The sequence below is a fragment of the Mytilus galloprovincialis genome, chromosome 13 (genome assembly GCF_965363235.1).
Source record: "Mytilus galloprovincialis chromosome 13, xbMytGall1.hap1.1, whole genome shotgun sequence".
NCBI classification, from domain to species: Eukaryota; Metazoa; Mollusca; class Bivalvia; order Mytilida; family Mytilidae; genus Mytilus; species Mytilus galloprovincialis.
In genome coordinates this window covers 57967242-57987755 of record NC_134850.1, presented here as the reverse complement: position 1 = coordinate 57987755, position 20514 = coordinate 57967242, and the positions used below count along the sequence as shown (strand labels likewise).

At 34.9% G+C, this 20514-nt stretch overlaps 1 protein-coding gene across 1 annotated transcript; it reads left to right on the top strand.

Annotated features, from left to right (window-relative positions):
- The first annotated feature begins 1697 nt into the window (after positions 1–1697).
- LOC143056405 (methyltransferase-like protein 27) lies at positions 1698–20108 on the top strand. The gene is made up of 5 exons (XM_076229494.1): positions 1698–1807; positions 15670–15798; positions 16452–16590; positions 16917–17009; positions 19772–20108. The coding sequence occupies exons 2-5, from the start codon at positions 15757–15759 to the stop codon at positions 19954–19956; spliced, it is 459 nt and encodes a 152-aa protein (XP_076085609.1). The 5' UTR covers positions 1698–1807; positions 15670–15756; the 3' UTR covers positions 19957–20108.
- Positions 20109–20514: the final 406 nt, after the last annotated feature.

Genomic DNA, 20514 nt, shown 5'->3' with positions numbered 1-20514 from the left:
ATAAAACATGTAAAAGATCAAATATATATAATAAGAAATGTAACAACAAGAAAAATGTATAAAAAGACCAACGTTTTTTACTGTTGAATTCGGAAATTAACATCCTGCAAATAGTCTCATGAATTTAGCTCGTCAAACATCAATATATACATAATATTTTCCGATTGTATCTTGCATTTCGATTTTTTTCAGGCCAATTAAATTTAAAACCGCAGTCCCACTAGGCAACGATCGCACTACGATCTGTGAAAAAATGCGAATTTTGACGATCGTAGTAAGATCGCAGAAAGGTCGTAGTACGGTTGTGATGGGGTCTTCATTATTGTGTTGAGCGTGACCAAATTTGAACATTAATTAGAGTCGTGACAACAGCGTGCTATAAGCGTGCTATAATCGCAATAAACGCGTAGTAAGATCGTGTTGCAATCGAATACATCGTGATTTGGTCGTAGTGTGAACGTGATGAACTTAGTAAGATCACGATAATCGTAGTGAGATCACAGGGGGGACGTGCATGGTATAATCGTAGCAGGATCGTTGTAGAAGCGTTAAGAGGACGTAGTAGCATTGTTAAAAAAACGAAAATTTACATTTTCATGCCGCTGAGGAACATATGTCAAAATGGCCATTACTTTATAATCTACTCACTTGTATTTGGATTTGAGACAATGCATCAACGGCGTAATAGATATTGCCACATGACGTTCTATACAAAAATGATAATTTGAAACTCAGTATCAATTGGGTGCTGCATTGGTGCATGGAAAATCAAGTATATGACTAATTAGAAATGTATATCGTTTGTTACAGTATAGTCCTCTGTAATGCGGTTCTCTAAGCATTTGTTTGTTTCAGTGATTTGTATCTTCAAGGGGATGGGGGTATGTATGGCTGATTTTGAAAATTCCAGTTTTTGGAGAGAACAAAAAATGTTTTTGACTCTGAGAAAAAAATATTGTTTGATTCACCCTCAGTTGTCACTTTATGTAATGCTAGATTTGAAAAAAAAAGATTATTTCGACTTGCCTAAAAATAAAATAGTTTATCCATGCCCTCATAAATTTTTGGCCTCGGGAATCACATAAGATGCATTGTCTAATTGCGCATCTGTTGTAGAAAAATTGAAACCGTTTATGTTATTGTGTCTTATTAAGTGTAACCTTCACCTAATTTCATACATCTTTGATTAACAACGGATTTATTATTTTATTTGGGGTTTATCAGTGTTATAAGAGAGACGAAAACACTCAATGCTATTCAACTCAGATTGAATTTAAACTCATCTGCCATGAGCGATATTTGAAGTCCTAAGATCTCATCTGCCATGAGCGATATTTGAGCAATATTTGAAGTCCTAACATCGGTGTTGACAATTGCAAGCTAGTGAACTGTTATATTAAAACTAGGACCGTCTCCTTGATAACGATTGGTGTGTAAAAATAAAGTATTTTGTTTTCATTAATTAGCTTGGATATTACGGTCTGCATATTTTTTATATGAATCTCTGATGTGACAGTATAGATTTAATTGGTGTGCCCTTGAGTTGTACGTCTGGTTAATTCCATTTTAAGTTATTAGTTCATCTTCTTTATAAGTTGTTTTTTTCAATAAATTTCACAACAACTTGATGTCGTTGTGTTTGTTCGTATTATACGTCATAATAGAAAAATAAATATCATAAAAATCTATTTTAGTTATGGATAAAGAATCGATTTATGATACTACAATTAAACAACTACTAAGCCAGAATTTGAATACGGAGGAAAAAACAAAGTTGTACACCGACTGGAGCTCTACATATGAATTGGTAAGTGGTCAATGTTTAATGAAGTAATTTAGCGGCTACATTGTACCGTATAACGTTAATTGGGCGCAACATATCATCACATAAATAAGATCATTGCTGACTACCCGTTAGTAGTAGATATATCATAACAAAATGAGATGAATTTCATTCAAACTTTTTTTATTTCATATTAATAGAATTTTAAATCGTAGATTTGATCAAACTTGTTGTCAATTTCCTAAACAATCGTTTTTGTTTAAATAAACAAAAGGCAAAATAAGCGAACCCAAAATCATTAAGAACCCTCTGTTTAAGAATCCTTAAATTAATATCGTACTGCCATTGTACAACAATTTTTAAACTATTATCTCATAATTTGTTTTCTAGAAAGAGGAAAAGAAAACAAAACGTCTGGTGAAAATGAATAACGCCGCGATATAAATGAAAAATAACAAAACTACAAGAAAAGACAAATTAAAAAATTAACAAAGCACTACACATAAACCTAAACAATTAGACATACTTGAGTCCGTTGAACTATCATTTATTTATTACTTTTCATTAGATACGAACCAGTCTGTAGTTGTGTTTGTGTGTATTTCATATGAATCTAGTGAGTTACAACATTCGCATATAATTTGTTTACAGTTTATTCCTTTGTTGTGTTGCTACTTCCACTGCCCAATCTCTCGACGTTTGACGCTGCAAAATTCTGCATCTATTTTTCCGACGTCAAATGCCTGTTATCTAATAGATGTCATTTATTGATATTTGACATAAGCAGTTAATTGTAAATCCGTTTAACACTAAATCGTATCCTGCATAAATAGTAAATAATTATAGCAGGCATTTTAAACAACCTTCTTATATTCAAATCCCAGTACACTGTAGTCCCTAATTTAGAATATAAAAAAAAAAAAAATCTGCGGGAATTGCATATATTATATCACCCCTAGTTTTTGGGCGGATTCGTGTTGCTTATTCTTTAGTTTTCTATGTTGTGTCATATGAACTATTGTTTGTCTGCTAGTCTTTTTCATTTTTACCGATGGTATCTTTCGTCCCTTTATAAACGGACGAAGACTGGCTGTATCGAAAAGTATAAGTGTCTCCTGCTATGCATCCGCAACACACACCCACACTTAGTAGAACATGTGGCCCAAGTATAGAATACGTTTAAGTAGTTCCGGCAATATTCGAAATATCCATACGCCAATACTTTAAATATGTTTAGGCGCGCAACAATCTGAAGGCCTAGTTCCGGCAATAATCGAAATATTCATTCGCTGAAACATTAAATATGTTCTTGTGGGTCGGTGTTTTTGGGGGTTAACATAACAGCTGTTAATTTGTCAATGTGGATAGGGACTAGCATGAGGTTTGATACTCAATTAAATAGTCAGCAAGTTTACAGGTCAGCAGGTCGACAGGTCAGCAGTTCAACAGGTCAGCAGGTCGATAGGTCAGCAAGTCGACAGGTCAGCAAGTCGACAGGTCAGCAGGTCGACAGGTCAGCAGGACAACAGGTCAGAAGATGTTTCATGTTATCCATAGATTATTAGTCATTAAGTCAGGATGTTGTGTAGATGGAAGGTTTGGTACTCAGTTAAATAGTCAGCAAGTCGACAGGTCAGCAGGTCGACAGGTCAGCAGGTCGACAGGTCGACAGGTCAGCAGGTCGATGGGTCGACAGGTCAGCAGGTCGACATGTCAGCAGGACGACAGGTCGACATGTCAGCAGGACGACAGGTCGACAGGTCAGCAGGTCGACATTAACTCTGATTGTTGGGCGGCGTATAACACATTGGAAAAGGAAGGATTTTTGTATAAAACTGTAAACCACAGTAAAGAATTTAAAGCACAAGATGGAACCTGCACAAATGAAATTGAAGGCATATGGGGGCTTGCAAAACTGAAAATCAAATCAATGAAAGGAGTGAGACATGAAAGAATCGGTGACATATTAAATGAATTTTGCTACAGATACAGATACGGGTTTTCAAATGGAGACGTTTTCCATAAAGTTTTAAAGGACATTGCAATCTTTAATGAAAAAAAATGAAACGGCCAATAAAAGATGAACTAAAATGGATTAAAAAGCGCCACTGTAAACTTAAAGAAAAAGTAATTGACGAGTTTTGTTTTGTTGAAATTTAATTTTTCCTCTCAAATAAAATATATAATCACTTCTTTTATATATTAGATGAAAAACTATAAATAGCTTATACTGTTATTGGATGTGTTGATGCTTATGTTTTTTTTATCTGTAGAACCGTTTGCCTAAACTTTTAACAATTATAAAAAAAGAAATAGCTACATTTTCGACTTGTCGGACTGTCAATCAAGCTAATTGTTGACATGTCGCTGTCGACCTATCGACCTGTCGGCCTGTCGACCTGTCGACCTGTCGACCTATCGACCTGTCGGCCTGTCGACCTGTCGGCCTGTCAACCTGTCGACCTGTCGACCTATCAACCTGTCGGCCTGTCGACCTGTCGATCCCAACTTAATATGGCGATTAAACATAACTACAATCTTCAAATAATAAACCTGGAAAATAATTTAACTTGTAAAAAAACCGATTTACTTCATTTGACTTAAATATAAGTCCGATGGTACTACAATTATGTAATTTGTATAAGAACCGATTTACTTCATTTGACTTAAATATAAGTCCGATGGTACTACAATCACGTATTCTATACTTGATCCGAACATGTAATATAAGGGAATGGACTAATACACAAACCAACACTTAGTAGAATATGTCATATAAGGGAATGGGCTAATACACAAACCAACACTTAGAGAACATGTCAAATAAGGGAATGGGCTAATACACAAACCAACACTTAGTAGAATATGTCATATAAGGGAATAGGCTAATACACAAACCAACACTTAGTAGAACATGTCATATAAGGGAATGGGCTAATACACACACCCACACTTAGTAGAATATGTCATATAAGGGAATGGGCTAATACACACACAAACACTAAGTAGAACATGTCATATAAGGGAATGGGCTAATACACACACCCACACTGAGTAGAACATGTCATATAAGGGAATGGGCTAATACACAAACCCACACTTAGTAGAATAAGTCATATAAAGGAATGGGCTAATATACAAACCTACACTTAGTAGGACATGTAATATAAGGAAATGGGCTAATACACAAACCCACACTTAGTAGAATTAAGAGATAACTGTATTGTATTTGAAGCTTTAAGGACGTCCATCGGTAGTTTTACTGTCGCAAATTTAGTTTACCTGGCGACGCGGAGCGGAGACAGGTAAACGGGTATTTGCGACAGTAAAACTACCGATGGACGTCCGCAAAGATTCAAATACAATACAGTTATCTCTATTCTAATGCAAAACAAGTTCATAATTAAATTTCAATCATTATTTCAGTGTAAAATCTTCATTAAAGAAAATTCCGCGAAAAGATGTTACCTTCTTTGGTCCCTACACTAGGTTACGTCATAGGTATGCTTCCGGCGTCAGACATAAACACCGGGCGTTTTCTGGCTTCTGTGCCGCTTCAGAATGTAATAAAATTTGATAATAAGAAGATTTTTAGGCGCAACAAGTGAGTTTTTTGTTTATTATTGCAGAAATAACATGACAATACATTCCGCAATTCAAAATGTCGGCTTCCTTAGTTACAGACAAGGAGATAGAGAATTTTACGCTTGCTGTCATCCAATCAGAACGATTGTTACAAACTAATTGCATTAGAATATGTAATATAAGGAAATGGGCTAATACACAAACCCACACTGAGTAGAACATGTCATATAAGGGAATGGGCTAATACACACACACACACACTTTGTAGAATATGTCATATAAGAGAATGGGCTAATACACACACACACACACTTAGTAGAACATGTAATATCAGGGAATGGGCTAATACACACCCACACTTAGTAGAACATGTAATATCAGGGAATGGGCTAATACACAAACAAACACTTAGTAGAACATGTAATATCAGGGAATGGGCTAATACACAAACCCACACTTAGTAGAACATGTAATATCAGCGAATGGGCTAATACACAAACCCACACTTAGTAGAACATGTCATATAAGGGAATGGGCTAATACACACACACACACACACTTAGTAGAACATGTAATATCAGAGAATGGGCTAATACACACACCCACACTTAGTAGAACATGTAATATCAGGGAATGGGCTAATACACAAACAAACACTTAGTAGAACATGTAATATCAGGGAATAGGCTAATACACAAACCCACACTTAGTAGAACATGTCATATAAAGGAATGGGCTAACACACAAACCCACACTTAGTAGAACATGTCATATAAAGGAATGGGCTAATACACAAACCCACACTTAGTAGAACATGTCATATAAAGGAAATGGGCTAATACACAAACCAACACTTAGTAGAACATGTCATATAAGGGAATGGGCTAATACACAAACCCACACTTAGTAAAATATGTCATATATAGGAATGGGCTAATATACAAACCCACACTTAGAAGAATATGTCATATAAGGGAATGGGCTAATACATAAACCCACACTTAGTATAACATGTCATATAAGGGAATGGGCTAATACACAAACCTACACTTAGTAGGACATGTCATATAAGGGAATGGGCTAATACACAAACCCACACTTAGTAGAATATGTCATATATAGGAATGGACTAATATACAAACCCACACTTAGTAGAATATGTCATATAAGGGAATGGGCTAATACATAAACCCACACTTAGTATAACATGTCATCTAAGGGAATGGGCTAATACACAAACCCACACTTAGTATAACATGTCATATAAGGGAATGGGCTAATACACAAACCCACACTTAGTAGAACATGTCATATAAGGGAATGGGCTAATATACAAACCCACACTTAGTAGAACATGTCATATAAGGGAATGGGCTAATACACAAACCCACACTTAGTATAACATGTCATATAAAGGAATGGGCTAATATACAAAGCCACACTTAGTAGAACAAGTCATATAAGGAAATGGGCTAATATACAAACCCACACTTAGTAGAACATGTCATATAAAGGAATGGGCTAATACACAAACCCACACTTAGTAGAACATGTCATATAAAGGAATGGGCTAATACACAAACCCACACTTAGTAGAACATGTCATATAAAGGAAATGGGCTAATACACAAACCAACACTTAGTAGAACATGTCATATAAGGGAATGGGCTAATACACAAACCCACACTTAGTAGAATATGTCATATATAGGAATGGGCTAATATACAAACCCACACTTAGAAGAATATGTCATATAAGGGAATGGGCTAATACATAAACCCACACTTAGTATAACATGTCATATAAGGGAATGGGCTAATACACAAACCTACACTTAGTAGGACATGTCATATAAGGGAATGGGCTAATACACAAACCCACACTTAGTAGAATATGTCATATATAGGAATGGGCTAATATACAAACCCACACTTAGTAGAATATGTCATATAAGGGAATGGGCTAATACATAAACCCACACTTAGTATAACATGTCATATAAGGGAATGGGCTAATACACAAACCCACACTTAGTATAACATGTCATATAAGGGAATGGGCTAATACACAAACCCACACTTAGTAGAACATGTCATATAAGGGAATGGGCTAATACACAAACCAACACTTAGTAGAATATGTAATATAAGGGAATGGGCTAATATACAAACCCACACTTAGTAGAACATGTCATATAAGGGAATGGGCTAATACACAAACCAACACTTAGTAGAACATGTCATATAAGGGAATGGGCTAATATACAAACCCACACTTAGTAGAACATGTCATATAAGGGAATGGGCTAATACACAAACCAACACTTAGTAGAACATGTCATATAAGGGAATGGGCTAATACACAAACCCACACTTAGTAGAATATGTAATATAAGGGAATGGGCTAATACACAAACCCACACTTAGTATAACATGTCATATAAAGGAATGGGCTAATATACAAAGCCACACTTAGTAGAACAAGTCATATAAGGAAATGGGCTAATATACAAACCCACACTTAGTAGAACATGTCATATAAAGGAATGGGCTAATACACAAACCCACACTTAGTAGAACATGTCATATAAAGGAATGGGCTAATACACAAACCCACACTTAGTAGAACATGTCATATAAAGGAAATGGGCTAATACACAAACCAACACTTAGTAGAACATGTCATATAAGGGAATGGGCTAATACACAAACCCACACTTAGTAGAATATGTCATATATAGGAATGGGCTAATATACAAACCCACACTTAGTAGAATATGTCATATATAGGAATGGGCTAATATACAAACCCATACTTAGTAGAATATGTCATATAAGGGAATGGGCTAATACATAAACCCACACTTAGTATAACATGTCATATAAGGGAATGGGCTAATACACAAACCTACACTTAGTAGGACATGTCATATAAGGGAATGGGCTAATACACAAACCCACACTTAGTAGAATATGTCATATATAGGAATGGGCTAATATACAAACCCACACTTAGTAGAATATGTCATATAAGGGAATGGGCTAATACATAAACCCACACTTAGTATAACATGTCATATAAGGGAATGGGCTAATACACAAACCCACACTTAGTAGAATATGTCATATATAGGAATGGGCTAATATACAAACCCACACTTAGTAGAATATGTCATATAAGGGAATGGGCTAATACATAAACCCACACTTAGTATAACATGTCATATAAGGGAATGGGCTAATACACAAACCTACACTTAGTAGGACATGTCATATAAGGGAATGGGCTAATACACAAACCCACACTTAGTAGAATATGTCATATATAGGAATGGGCTAATATACAAACCCACACTTAGTAGAATATGTCATATAAGGGAATGGGCTAATACATAAACCCACACTTAGTATAACATGTCATATAAGGGAATGGGCTAATACACACACCCACACTTAGTAGAATATGTCATATAAGGGAATGGGCTAATACACAAACCCACACTTAGTAGAATATGTCATATATAGGAATGGGCTAATATACAAACCCACACTTAGTAGAATATGTCATATAAGGGAATGGGCTAATACATAAACCCACACTTAGTATAACATGTCATATAAGGGAATGGGCTAATACACACACCCACACTTAGTAGAATATGTCATATAAGGGAATGGGCTAATACACAAACCAACACTTAGTAAAACATGTCGTATAAGGGAATGGGCTAATACACAAACCCACACTTAGTAGAATATGTCATATAAGGGAATGGGCTAATATACAAACCCACACTTAGTAGAATATGTCAGATAAGGGAATGGGCTAATACATAAACCCATACTGAGTAGAACATGTCATATAAGGGAATGGGCTAATACACAAACCCACACTTAGTAGAATATGTCATATAAAGGAATGGGCTAATATACAAACCTACACTTAGTAGGACATGTAATATAAGGGAATGGGCTAATACACAAACCCACACTTGGTAGAATATGTAATATAAGGAAATGGGCTAATACACAAACCTACACTTAGTAGAATATGTAATATAAGGAAATGGGCTAATACACAAACCTACACATAGTAGAACATGTCATATAAGGGAATGGGCTAATACACAAACCAACACTTAGTAGAACATGTCATATAAGGGAATGGGCTAATACACAAACCAACACTCAGTAGAACATGTCATATAAGGGAATGGGCTAATACACAAACCCACACTTAGTAGAACATGTCATATAAGGGAATGGGCTAATACACAAACCAACACTCAGTAGAACATGTCATATAAGGGAATGGGCTAATACACAAACCAACACTTAGTAGAACATGTCATATAAGGGAATGGGCTAATACACAAACCCACACTTAGTAGAATATGTAATATAAGGGAATGGGCTAATACACAAACACACACTCAGTAGAACATGTCATATAAGGGAATGGGCTAATACACAAACCCACACTTAGTAGAACATGTCATATAAGGGAATGGGCTAATACACAAACCCACACTTAGTAGAATATGTAATATAAGGGAATGGGCTAATACACAAACACACACTCAGTAGAACATGTCATATAAGGGAATGGGCTAATACACAAACCGACACTTAGTAGACATGCAATATAAGGGAATGGGTTAATACACAAACCCACATTTAGTAGAACATGTCATATAAGGGAATGAGCTAATACACAAACACACACTCAGTAGAACATGTCATGTAAGGGAATGGGCTAATACACAAACCAACACTTAGTAGAACATGTAATATAAGGGAATGGGCTAATACACAAACCCACACTTAGTGAAACATTTCATATAAGGGAATGGGCTAATACACAAACCCACACTTAGTAGAACATGTAATATAAGGGAATGGGCTAATACAAACCAACATTTAGTAGAACACGTCATATAAGAGAGTGGGTTAATACACAAACCAACACTTTGTAGAACATGTCATATTAGGGAATGGGCTAATACACAAACCGACACTTAGTAGAACATGTCATATAAGGGAATGGGCTAATATACAAAGCCACACTTAGTAGAACATGTCATATAAGGGAATGGGCTAATACACAAAGCCACACTTAGTAGAACATGTCATATAAGGGAATGGGCTAATACACAAACCCACACTTAGTAGAACATGTCATGTAAGGGAGTGGGCTAATACACAAACCAACATTTTGTAGAACATGTCATATAAGGGAATGGGCTAATACACAAACCAACACTTTGTAGAACATGTCATATTAGGGAATGGGCTAATACACAAACCAATACTTAGTAGAACATGTCATATAAGGGAATGGGCTAATATACAAAGCCACACTTAGTAGAACATGTCATATCAGGGAATGGGCTAATACACAAACCAACACTTTGTAGACATGTCATATAAGGGAATGGGCTAATACACAAACCAACACTTAGTAGAACATGTCATATAAGGGAATGGGCTAATACACAAACCAACATTTTGTAGAACATGTCATATAAGGGAATGGGCTAATATACAAAGCCACACTTAGTAGAACAAGTCATATAAGGAAATGGGCTAATACACAAACCTACACTTAGTAGGACATGTCATATAAGGGAATGGGCTAATACACAAACCCACACTTAGTAGAACATGTCATATAAAGGAATGGGCTAATACACAAACCCACACTTAGTAGAACATGTCATATAAAGGAATGGGCTAATACACAAACCCACACTTAGTAGAACATGTCATATAAAGGAAATGGGCTAATACACAAACCAACACTTAGTAGAACATGTCATATAAGGGAATGGGCTAATACACAAACCCACACTTAGTAGAATATGTCATATATAGGAATGGGCTAATATACAAACCCACACTTAGAAGAATATGTCATATAAGGGAATGGGCTAATACATAAACCCACACTTAGTATAACATGTCATATAAGGGAATGGGCTAATACACAAACCTACACTTAGTAGGACATGTCATATAAGGGAATGGGCTAATACACAAACCCACACTTAGTAGAATATGTCATATATAGGAATGGGCTAATATACAAACCCACACTTAGTAGAATATGTCATATAAGGGAATGGGCTAATACATAAACCCACACTTAGTATAACATGTCATATAAGGGAATGGGCTAATACATAAACCCACACTTAGTAGAACATGTCATTTAATGGAATGGGCTAATATACAAACCCACACTTAGTAGAACATGTCATATAAGGGAATGGGCTAATACATAAACCCACACTTAGTATAACATGTCATATAAGGGAATGGGCTAATACATAAACCCATACTTAGTATAACATGTCATATAAAGGAATGGGGTGATATACAAACCTACATTTAGTAGGACATGTAATATAAGGGAATGGGCTAATACACAAACCCACACTTGGTAGAATATGTCATATAAAGGAATGGGCTAATACACAAACCCACACTTAGTATAACATGTCATATAAGGGAATGGGCTAATACACAAACCAACACTTAGTAAAACATGTCGTATAAGGGAATGGGCTAATACACAAACCCACACTTAGTAGAATATGTCATATAAAGGAATGGGCTAATATACAAACCCACACTTAGTAGAATATGTCAGATAAGGGAATGGGCTAATACATAAACCCATACTGAGTAGAACATGTCATATAAGGGAATGGGCTAATACACAAACCCACACTTAGTAGAATATGTCATATAAAGGAATGGGGTAATATACAAACCTACATTTAGTAGGACATGTAATATAAGGGAATGGGCTAATACACAAACCCACACTTGGTAGAATATGTAATATAAGGAAATGGGCTAATACACAAACCTACACTTAGTAGAACATGTCATATAAGGGAATGGGCTAATACACAAACCAACACTTAGTAGAACATGTCATATAAGGGAATGGGCTAATACACAAACCCACACTTAGTAGAATATGTAATATAAGGGAATGGGCTAATACACAAACACACACTCAGTAGAACATGTCATATAAGGGAATGGGCTAATACACAAACCCACACTTAGTAGAACATGTCATATAAGGGAATGGGCTAATACACAAACCCACACTTAGTAGAATATGTAATATAAGGGAATGGGCTAATACACAAACACACACTCAGTAGAACATGTCATATAAGGGAATGGGCTAATACACAAACCGACACTTAGTAGACATGCAATATAAGGGAATGGGTTAATACACAAACCCACATTTAGTAGAACATGTCATATAAGGGAATGGGCTAATACACAAACACACACTCAGTAGAACATGTCATGTAAGGGAATGGGCTAATACACAAACCGACACTTAGTAGACATGCAATATAAGGGAATGGGTTAATACACAAACCCACATTTAGTAGAACATGTCATATAAGGGAATGGGCTAATACACAAACCAACACTTAGTAGAACATGTAATATAAGGGAATGGGCTAATACACAAACCCACACTTAGTGAAACATTTCATATAAGGGAATGGGCTAATACACAAACCCACACTTAGTAGAACATGTAATATAAGGGAATGGGCTAATACAAACCAACATTTAGTAGAACACGTCATATAAGAGAGTGGGTTAATACACAAACCAACACTTTGTAGAACATGTCATATTAGGGAATGGGCTAATACACAAACCCACACTTAGTAGAATATGTCATATAAGGGAATGGGCTGATACACAAACCAACAATTAGTAGAACATGTCATATAAGGGAATGGGCTAATACACAAACCAACACTCAGTAGAACATGTCATATAAGGGAATGGGCTAATACACAAACCCACACTTAGTAGAACATGTCATGTAAGGGAGTGGGCTAATACACAAACCAACATTTTGTAGAACATGTCATATAAGGGAATGGGCTAATACACAAACCAACACTTTGTAGAACATGTCATATTAGGGAATGGGCTAATACATAAACCCATACTTAGTATAACATGTCATATAAAGGAATGGGGTGATATACAAACCTACATTTAGTAGGACATGTAATATAAGGGAATGGGCTAATACACAAACCCACACTTGGTAGAATATGTCATATAAAGGAATGGGCTAATACACAAACCCACACTTAGTATAACATGTCATATAAGGGAATGGGCTAATACACAAACCAACACTTAGTAAAACATGTCGTATAAGGGAATGGGCTAATACACAAACCCACACTTAGTAGAATATGTCATATAAAGGAATGGGCTAATATACAAACCCACACTTAGTAGAATATGTCAGATAAGGGAATGGGCTAATACATAAACCCATACTGAGTAGAACATGTCATATAAGGGAATGGGCTAATACACAAACCCACACTTAGTAGAATATGTCATATAAAGGAATGGGGTAATATACAAACCTACATTTAGTAGGACATGTAATATAAGGGAATGGGCTAATACACAAACCCACACTTGGTAGAATATGTAATATAAGGAAATGGGCTAATACACAAACCTACACTTAGTAGAACATGTCATATAAGGGAATGGGCTAATACACAAACCAACACTTAGTAGAACATGTCATATAAGGGAATGGGCTAATACACAAACCCACACTTAGTAGAATATGTAATATAAGGGAATGGGCTAATACACAAACACACACTCAGTAGAACATGTCATATAAGGGAATGGGCTAATACACAAACCCACACTTAGTAGAACATGTCATATAAGGGAATGGGCTAATACACAAACCCACACTTAGTAGAATATGTAATATAAGGGAATGGGCTAATACACAAACACACACTCAGTAGAACATGTCATATAAGGGAATGGGCTAATACACAAACCGACACTTAGTAGACATGCAATATAAGGGAATGGGTTAATACACAAACCCACATTTAGTAGAACATGTCATATAAGGGAATGGGCTAATACACAAACACACACTCAGTAGAACATGTCATGTAAGGGAATGGGCTAATACACAAACCGACACTTAGTAGACATGCAATATAAGGGAATGGGTTAATACACAAACCCACATTTAGTAGAACATGTCATATAAGGGAATGGGCTAATACACAAACCAACACTTAGTAGAACATGTAATATAAGGGAATGGGCTAATACACAAACCCACACTTAGTGAAACATTTCATATAAGGGAATGGGCTAATACACAAACCCACACTTAGTAGAACATGTAATATAAGGGAATGGGCTAATACAAACCAACATTTAGTAGAACACGTCATATAAGAGAGTGGGTTAATACACAAACCAACACTTTGTAGAACATGTCATATTAGGGAATGGGCTAATACACAAACCCACACTTAGTAGAATATGTCATATAAGGGAATGGGCTGATACACAAACCAACAATTAGTAGAACATGTCATATAAGGGAATGGGCTAATACACAAACCAACACTCAGTAGAACATGTCATATAAGGGAATGGGCTAATACACAAACCCACACTTAGTAGAACATGTCATGTAAGGGAGTGGGCTAATACACAAACCAACATTTTGTAGAACATGTCATATAAGGGAATGGGCTAATACACAAACCAACACTTTGTAGAACATGTCATATTAGGGAATGGGCTAATACACAAACCAATACTTAGTAGAACATGTCATATAAGGGAATGGGCTAATATTCAAAGCCACACTTAGTAGAACATGTCATATCAGGGAATGGGCTGATACACAAACCAACACTTTGTAGACATGTCATATAAGGGAATGGGCTAATATACAAAGCCACACTTAGTAGAACATGTCATATCAGGGAATGGGCTAATACACAAACCCACACTTAGTAGAACATGTCATATAAGGGAATGGGCTAATACACAAACAAATCAAATCTGATAAAGTATATTACTGGTGAAATAGACACAGATAAACGTTTAAGTCAGCATTTTTGTAACGAAAACCTTAAAAACCGGTACGACGTATTCATTTTAGATTTTATTTATTTATTTCGAAACCGTTTAGTTTTATTTAGATTTTTTGAAATTGTTTCCAGTGAAAGCAGTCATTAGTTTTATAAATTCTGTAGGTTTTCTTTCTTTGCACAATCAATAAGTTGCTCTACGCTGCTTTAAATTTGCAATCATACATAAGTGGAACTACTTAAATGTCTCGTTTTCTTTTTGTTTTAATTTAAACATTATGCATTAGGAAATACCAATCTCAATTGAGCTTAAGAATGTTGCTAAGGTAACCTCATAATATCTTGCTTTCTCTTTTTCAGAATTTGAAACAATTTGGTTATGCTGCAAACAGTAAATGCGGTGAAGTCATATGTAAATATTACCCTGAAAACAGAGACAACATTGTTATGCTGGATGTAGGAGCTGGTACTGGTTTATTAGCGGAAGAAGTAAGAATGTGAATGACTAATGCATTTGTTCTTCGTAAAACATTTGTATAATACACACACAAGAAAACGACCTCGAAAAGAAATCAGCAACGAGAAGAGATTTCATAGATATAGGAAGATGTGGTGTGAGTGTCAATGAGACAACTCTCCATCCAAATAACAAACTAAATATATTGTAGAGACACTGAAATCCCAGATATCTTGCCCAAATTTGGTTACATCATTTTTGTCATTTTTGGTTTATAAGCTCTTCATAGTTTAAATTAGCTTTGGATTTTCAAATATTTACGCTCCGAGCATCACTGAAAAGACATTTGTTGTCCTGATGACGACAACTTTGATGTCTGTATGATGACCCCTGAATATCTCCTCTTTCGTATTGTTAGTCTGGTGCCACTTCGAAGAATACTTTATTTTCATTTACAATACAACAAATATCCTAAACATACAGATATATTGTGAAGAGCTATCTTACTGAATTATCGAAGTATGTTTTTATGACATATGGATAAGCAAAGGTGTATTAAGATATAGGTCTTGTACCAATCAAGATCATCATTCATCTCATATAGTCACTAATTGAATTCAATTTATACTTTTCAGTACATGAAAATTGAATTAATATACACAAATTGTGTACATATGTATTTTAGTTGGCATCAAAAGGCTTTAAAACCATCGATGGATTAGATCCATCTCCAGGAATGCTTAAAGAAGCAGAAAAGAAGAAGTTATATAGAAATGTATTTTGCAGTTACTTTACATCAAAGCCTTTGCCATTTTTCAAACAAGGTAAAATATTTGCAAGACTGAATATTACTATCGAACTGTTATTTAATTATACACGTTTTACAAGTAATTCCCAAATGATAACAGTATTGAAAGAAACCAATTGTAAGTTCAGATATAAATGTTCACATATGTTTGAGATAAAGACGGTTAAACATTGCACATCAATTAGGCTTTAGGTTGATAAAAAAGTAGTACTGTATAAATTGAAAATGATTATATCATGATTTTAATATGAACATATAATAGTCACTTACATATATATTTTATTTTGCTGATTACTTTTTGAAGTGTTGTTGATAGCTATTCTGTTTTTTTTTTATTTGTAGACAGTTTCGATTTGCTAGCAGTTGTTGGTTCATTTGGTACAGGACATATCCCGTATGACGCCATAATTGAAATGATAAGAATAACAAAACCAGGTAAATTGAACATTTTAGGACTCTTAAGAAGGAATTTAAAACTTAATTAGACTTTAGGCATTACGTCATAATACTTTGTCATTGTTATTTTATTTACGAGTTCACATATTTAGTGATCTTAAATGATCCCGTTTGTTTCCTCTTTTGAATTTCCTCTTTTGTTGTCTACGTTGTGTTTTGTTATTCTCTTGTTTGTCTCTTGATCGTATTTTGCCATGACATTTTACCGTTTATTTTCGATTATGAGTATGAATATTCCTTTTTTATCTCCTCTTTCTAGTTACTTTTAAATTAATTGCGGTTTTACAATTACTATAATACAATCTCTTGATTCTTATTAATAAAGATGTATGAATGTGGTAGATAAGAGCTTATCACATTTTGAAAATAAGTTAGAAGTTAATAATAGAGTACATAATACACCTATTTGCAAAATAAGTAATAAACTTCAAGAACTTTCAAAGCGGTTTGTGTTTGTTCCGGCCGACAAAGATGCCTACAATGTGGTGGTGGTATGCCGTAAATACTACACGGACGTTCTTAAGAATAAAATTTTAGATTCATCAACATTCAGGTCAATCCGCTCCACAGAGAGTCATATAGTAAACAAACATATCACAACCACATCAAAGCTTAAGGCTTCTTCTGAACATTTGAAGGTCCCTACTATGCATTGGCTACCTTAGCTACACAAAAAGCCATTTAAATATCGTTTCACCTCGGCCTCTAGTAAGTGTTCTACAACTAATCTTTAAGTGCTCTTAACTAGTTCATTAACTACTATTAAAGAGCTTAACATAAACTATTGTAATAAATATATGAACATAGTTGTATAAACCATTTTTGGAGTGTAACAAATTCTTTGGATGTTTAAGATAAATTACGTGCTTTTGATTGTCCTTTTGATTCTGTTGACGGTTTTGATTTTTCTGCTCTTTACACTACACTTCCACACTATCTTATTAGACACAAGTTTTCCTTTTAATTAAATGGTCGTTTGGTAAAGCTGAATGCACATATATTTGCTGCAACTCATTTAAAGTCTTCTTCTCTAATGAGAAAGGTAAATATGCTAGATATACTTAGTGGAGGTGTGATTAGACGAATAAAGCTGTTAATTTTCTACTTGATAATATTTACGTACGTTTCGGCAACAAAGTTTATCGACAGGTTGTAGGTATCCCCATGGGCACTAATTGTGCCCCTTTAATAGCAGACTTGTTTTGGTACTGTTACGAATCACAGTTTATGAATAAACTCATTAAAGACCCGTCGAAATCGCATTTTATTGAAAAATTCTACAACACTTACCGTTATCTTGATGATATCCTTCGTTAAATAATCAGGAATTTTCTCAATATACTGCTGAAATTTACCCCAACGAACTTACTTTAAATAAATCATATTTATTCGGTAAAAACTGTCATTTCCTGGATTTAGATATTTCGGTTTTAAACGGGAAACTCCACACTAAAATTTACGACAAAAGAGACGATTTTTCGTTCCCTTTTGTTAATTTTACATTTTTAGATGGTGATGTTCCTTTGGCATCTTCTTACGGTGTGTATATTTCACAGCTCGTTCGCTATGCCCGTGTCTATATGCCGTTTTTGATTTTAACGAACGCAATCTATGTATTACTGGTAAATTATTAAACCAGGGATATCGTTACCATAAAGTACTTGAAGTTTGGTTGTAAACTTATTTCAAACGGGATAGGCTAGCACATCCTCATTTTTACGGAAATGTTGTTAACCGTGCCCGGCAATTTAGAAATGATTCATGTAAACTTGTCGCTTCTATAAATAAACTTATGCTAAAAGGTTACCTATTCAACACTGTAATAAGATCATTGCATATTGTTTTTATTGGTATAAATATTGTTTTTATTGGTATAAATATTGAGTTTATTATCAGTAAATTAAAAGCTAACTAAATATTACTAGTATGTTATATACATTTTCATATTCATGAATCTACAATCTGTCGATACCTTAACTTGGCATTGTACAAGGTCATGTTTTTCTCTGGCTGTTTATGACGTCTTTACACTAAAGTTTAGTCTTAGATGCATGATTTTATATTAGTTGTTCGTGGCTTTGAACTAGCTGTCAGATAACTGCGAGTACTCTCAGATCTGTTCATTGTGTCTTTTTGTGTCGGGATGTTTAAGTACCCGGCCACGTCCATTTGTATTTTTGTCCATCTGATGAGTTAAGCCTTTTTCAATCGATCTTTATAGTTCGTTCTTATGTTGAACTGTTATACCATTGTCCCAGGTTAGGGGAAGGGTTGGGATCCTAGTTTGAAATGTTTACATTGTCTTATCCTGGCCTTTTATAGCTAACTATGCGGTATGGGCTTTTCTCATTGTTGAAGGCCGTATGGTGACCTATAGTTGTTAATGTTTGTGTCATTTTGGTCTCTTGTGGACAGTTGTCTCATTGGCAATCATACCACATCTTTTTTTATAAGGTATCTCTAGTTGCAGAAGTTTAAAGTTCACACAAACATTTTATCATTGATAGCAAACTACAGATTATGAATAATTAAGAATCAATATACATTGTATTTGATATATCACCCTTTAAGAGAAGGTGAGACAAGATATCGCCGATTTTAATATTTTTTTTTAATTTGAGTTATTTATATTCAAGGCATAAGGCCAATAAACGTATGTCATGTCTTTAAAACAAATATTTGTGTATATATGACTTCTTGACAATGTTTGTCTCGTCTCTAACGTCTTTATCTTAATTTAGGTGGTATAATCTGCATATCGAATAGACGTTCACCTTTTTATGAATCACCAGATTACGTGGATAGGTTCTTCCCGTTATGTGATCGATTGGAGAAAGAAGGAAAATGGAAGAAGGAAGAGATAACCACGTATAATGGATTTATGGAGAACGCAGATGGAATTATCATAGTGTATCGTGTAAGCTAAGACAACATAACAACACGTTAGACATGAAAGTTGAAGTGACTATCGTAGTGAAGAACGTAATTTTTAGTTTTTAGGATTGGAAAATATTAGCAATTCACCTGTTAACCGGTTATTGTCATCTTTTATTTTTCAATTAGTTACGGTTTTTGTTATTGACTTATTTTGCTTATTATACCAATTCATTGAATTAACTTCACATTTTCAAATTTCAGTTGTTTTATTTCCATTTTTTCAAACATTCAATTTGTTTCTACTTCTACATTTTTTAGAATTTAGCACATTAAAAACCATTGCACTTCTTTACTTTTTCTGTACTGCAGCGCCTGCATAGGGTGAAAATATCACGGAAATCTAGTGCATTCATTTCCTATCATGTTATCCAGATAAAGGGTTGCAGATGCTTACAAAGAAGTTTTTAAAGTAATGAGATTGAAAACATCTTTTCGCAAAGTGTTTTGGTGCCTTTATGGAATATCTGTTAAATAGATGTTACCAAATATGTTCGGATTGTAATAACCGAAAACTCGCACTCTTATCTCTAAAAGTGACCTACCGAAT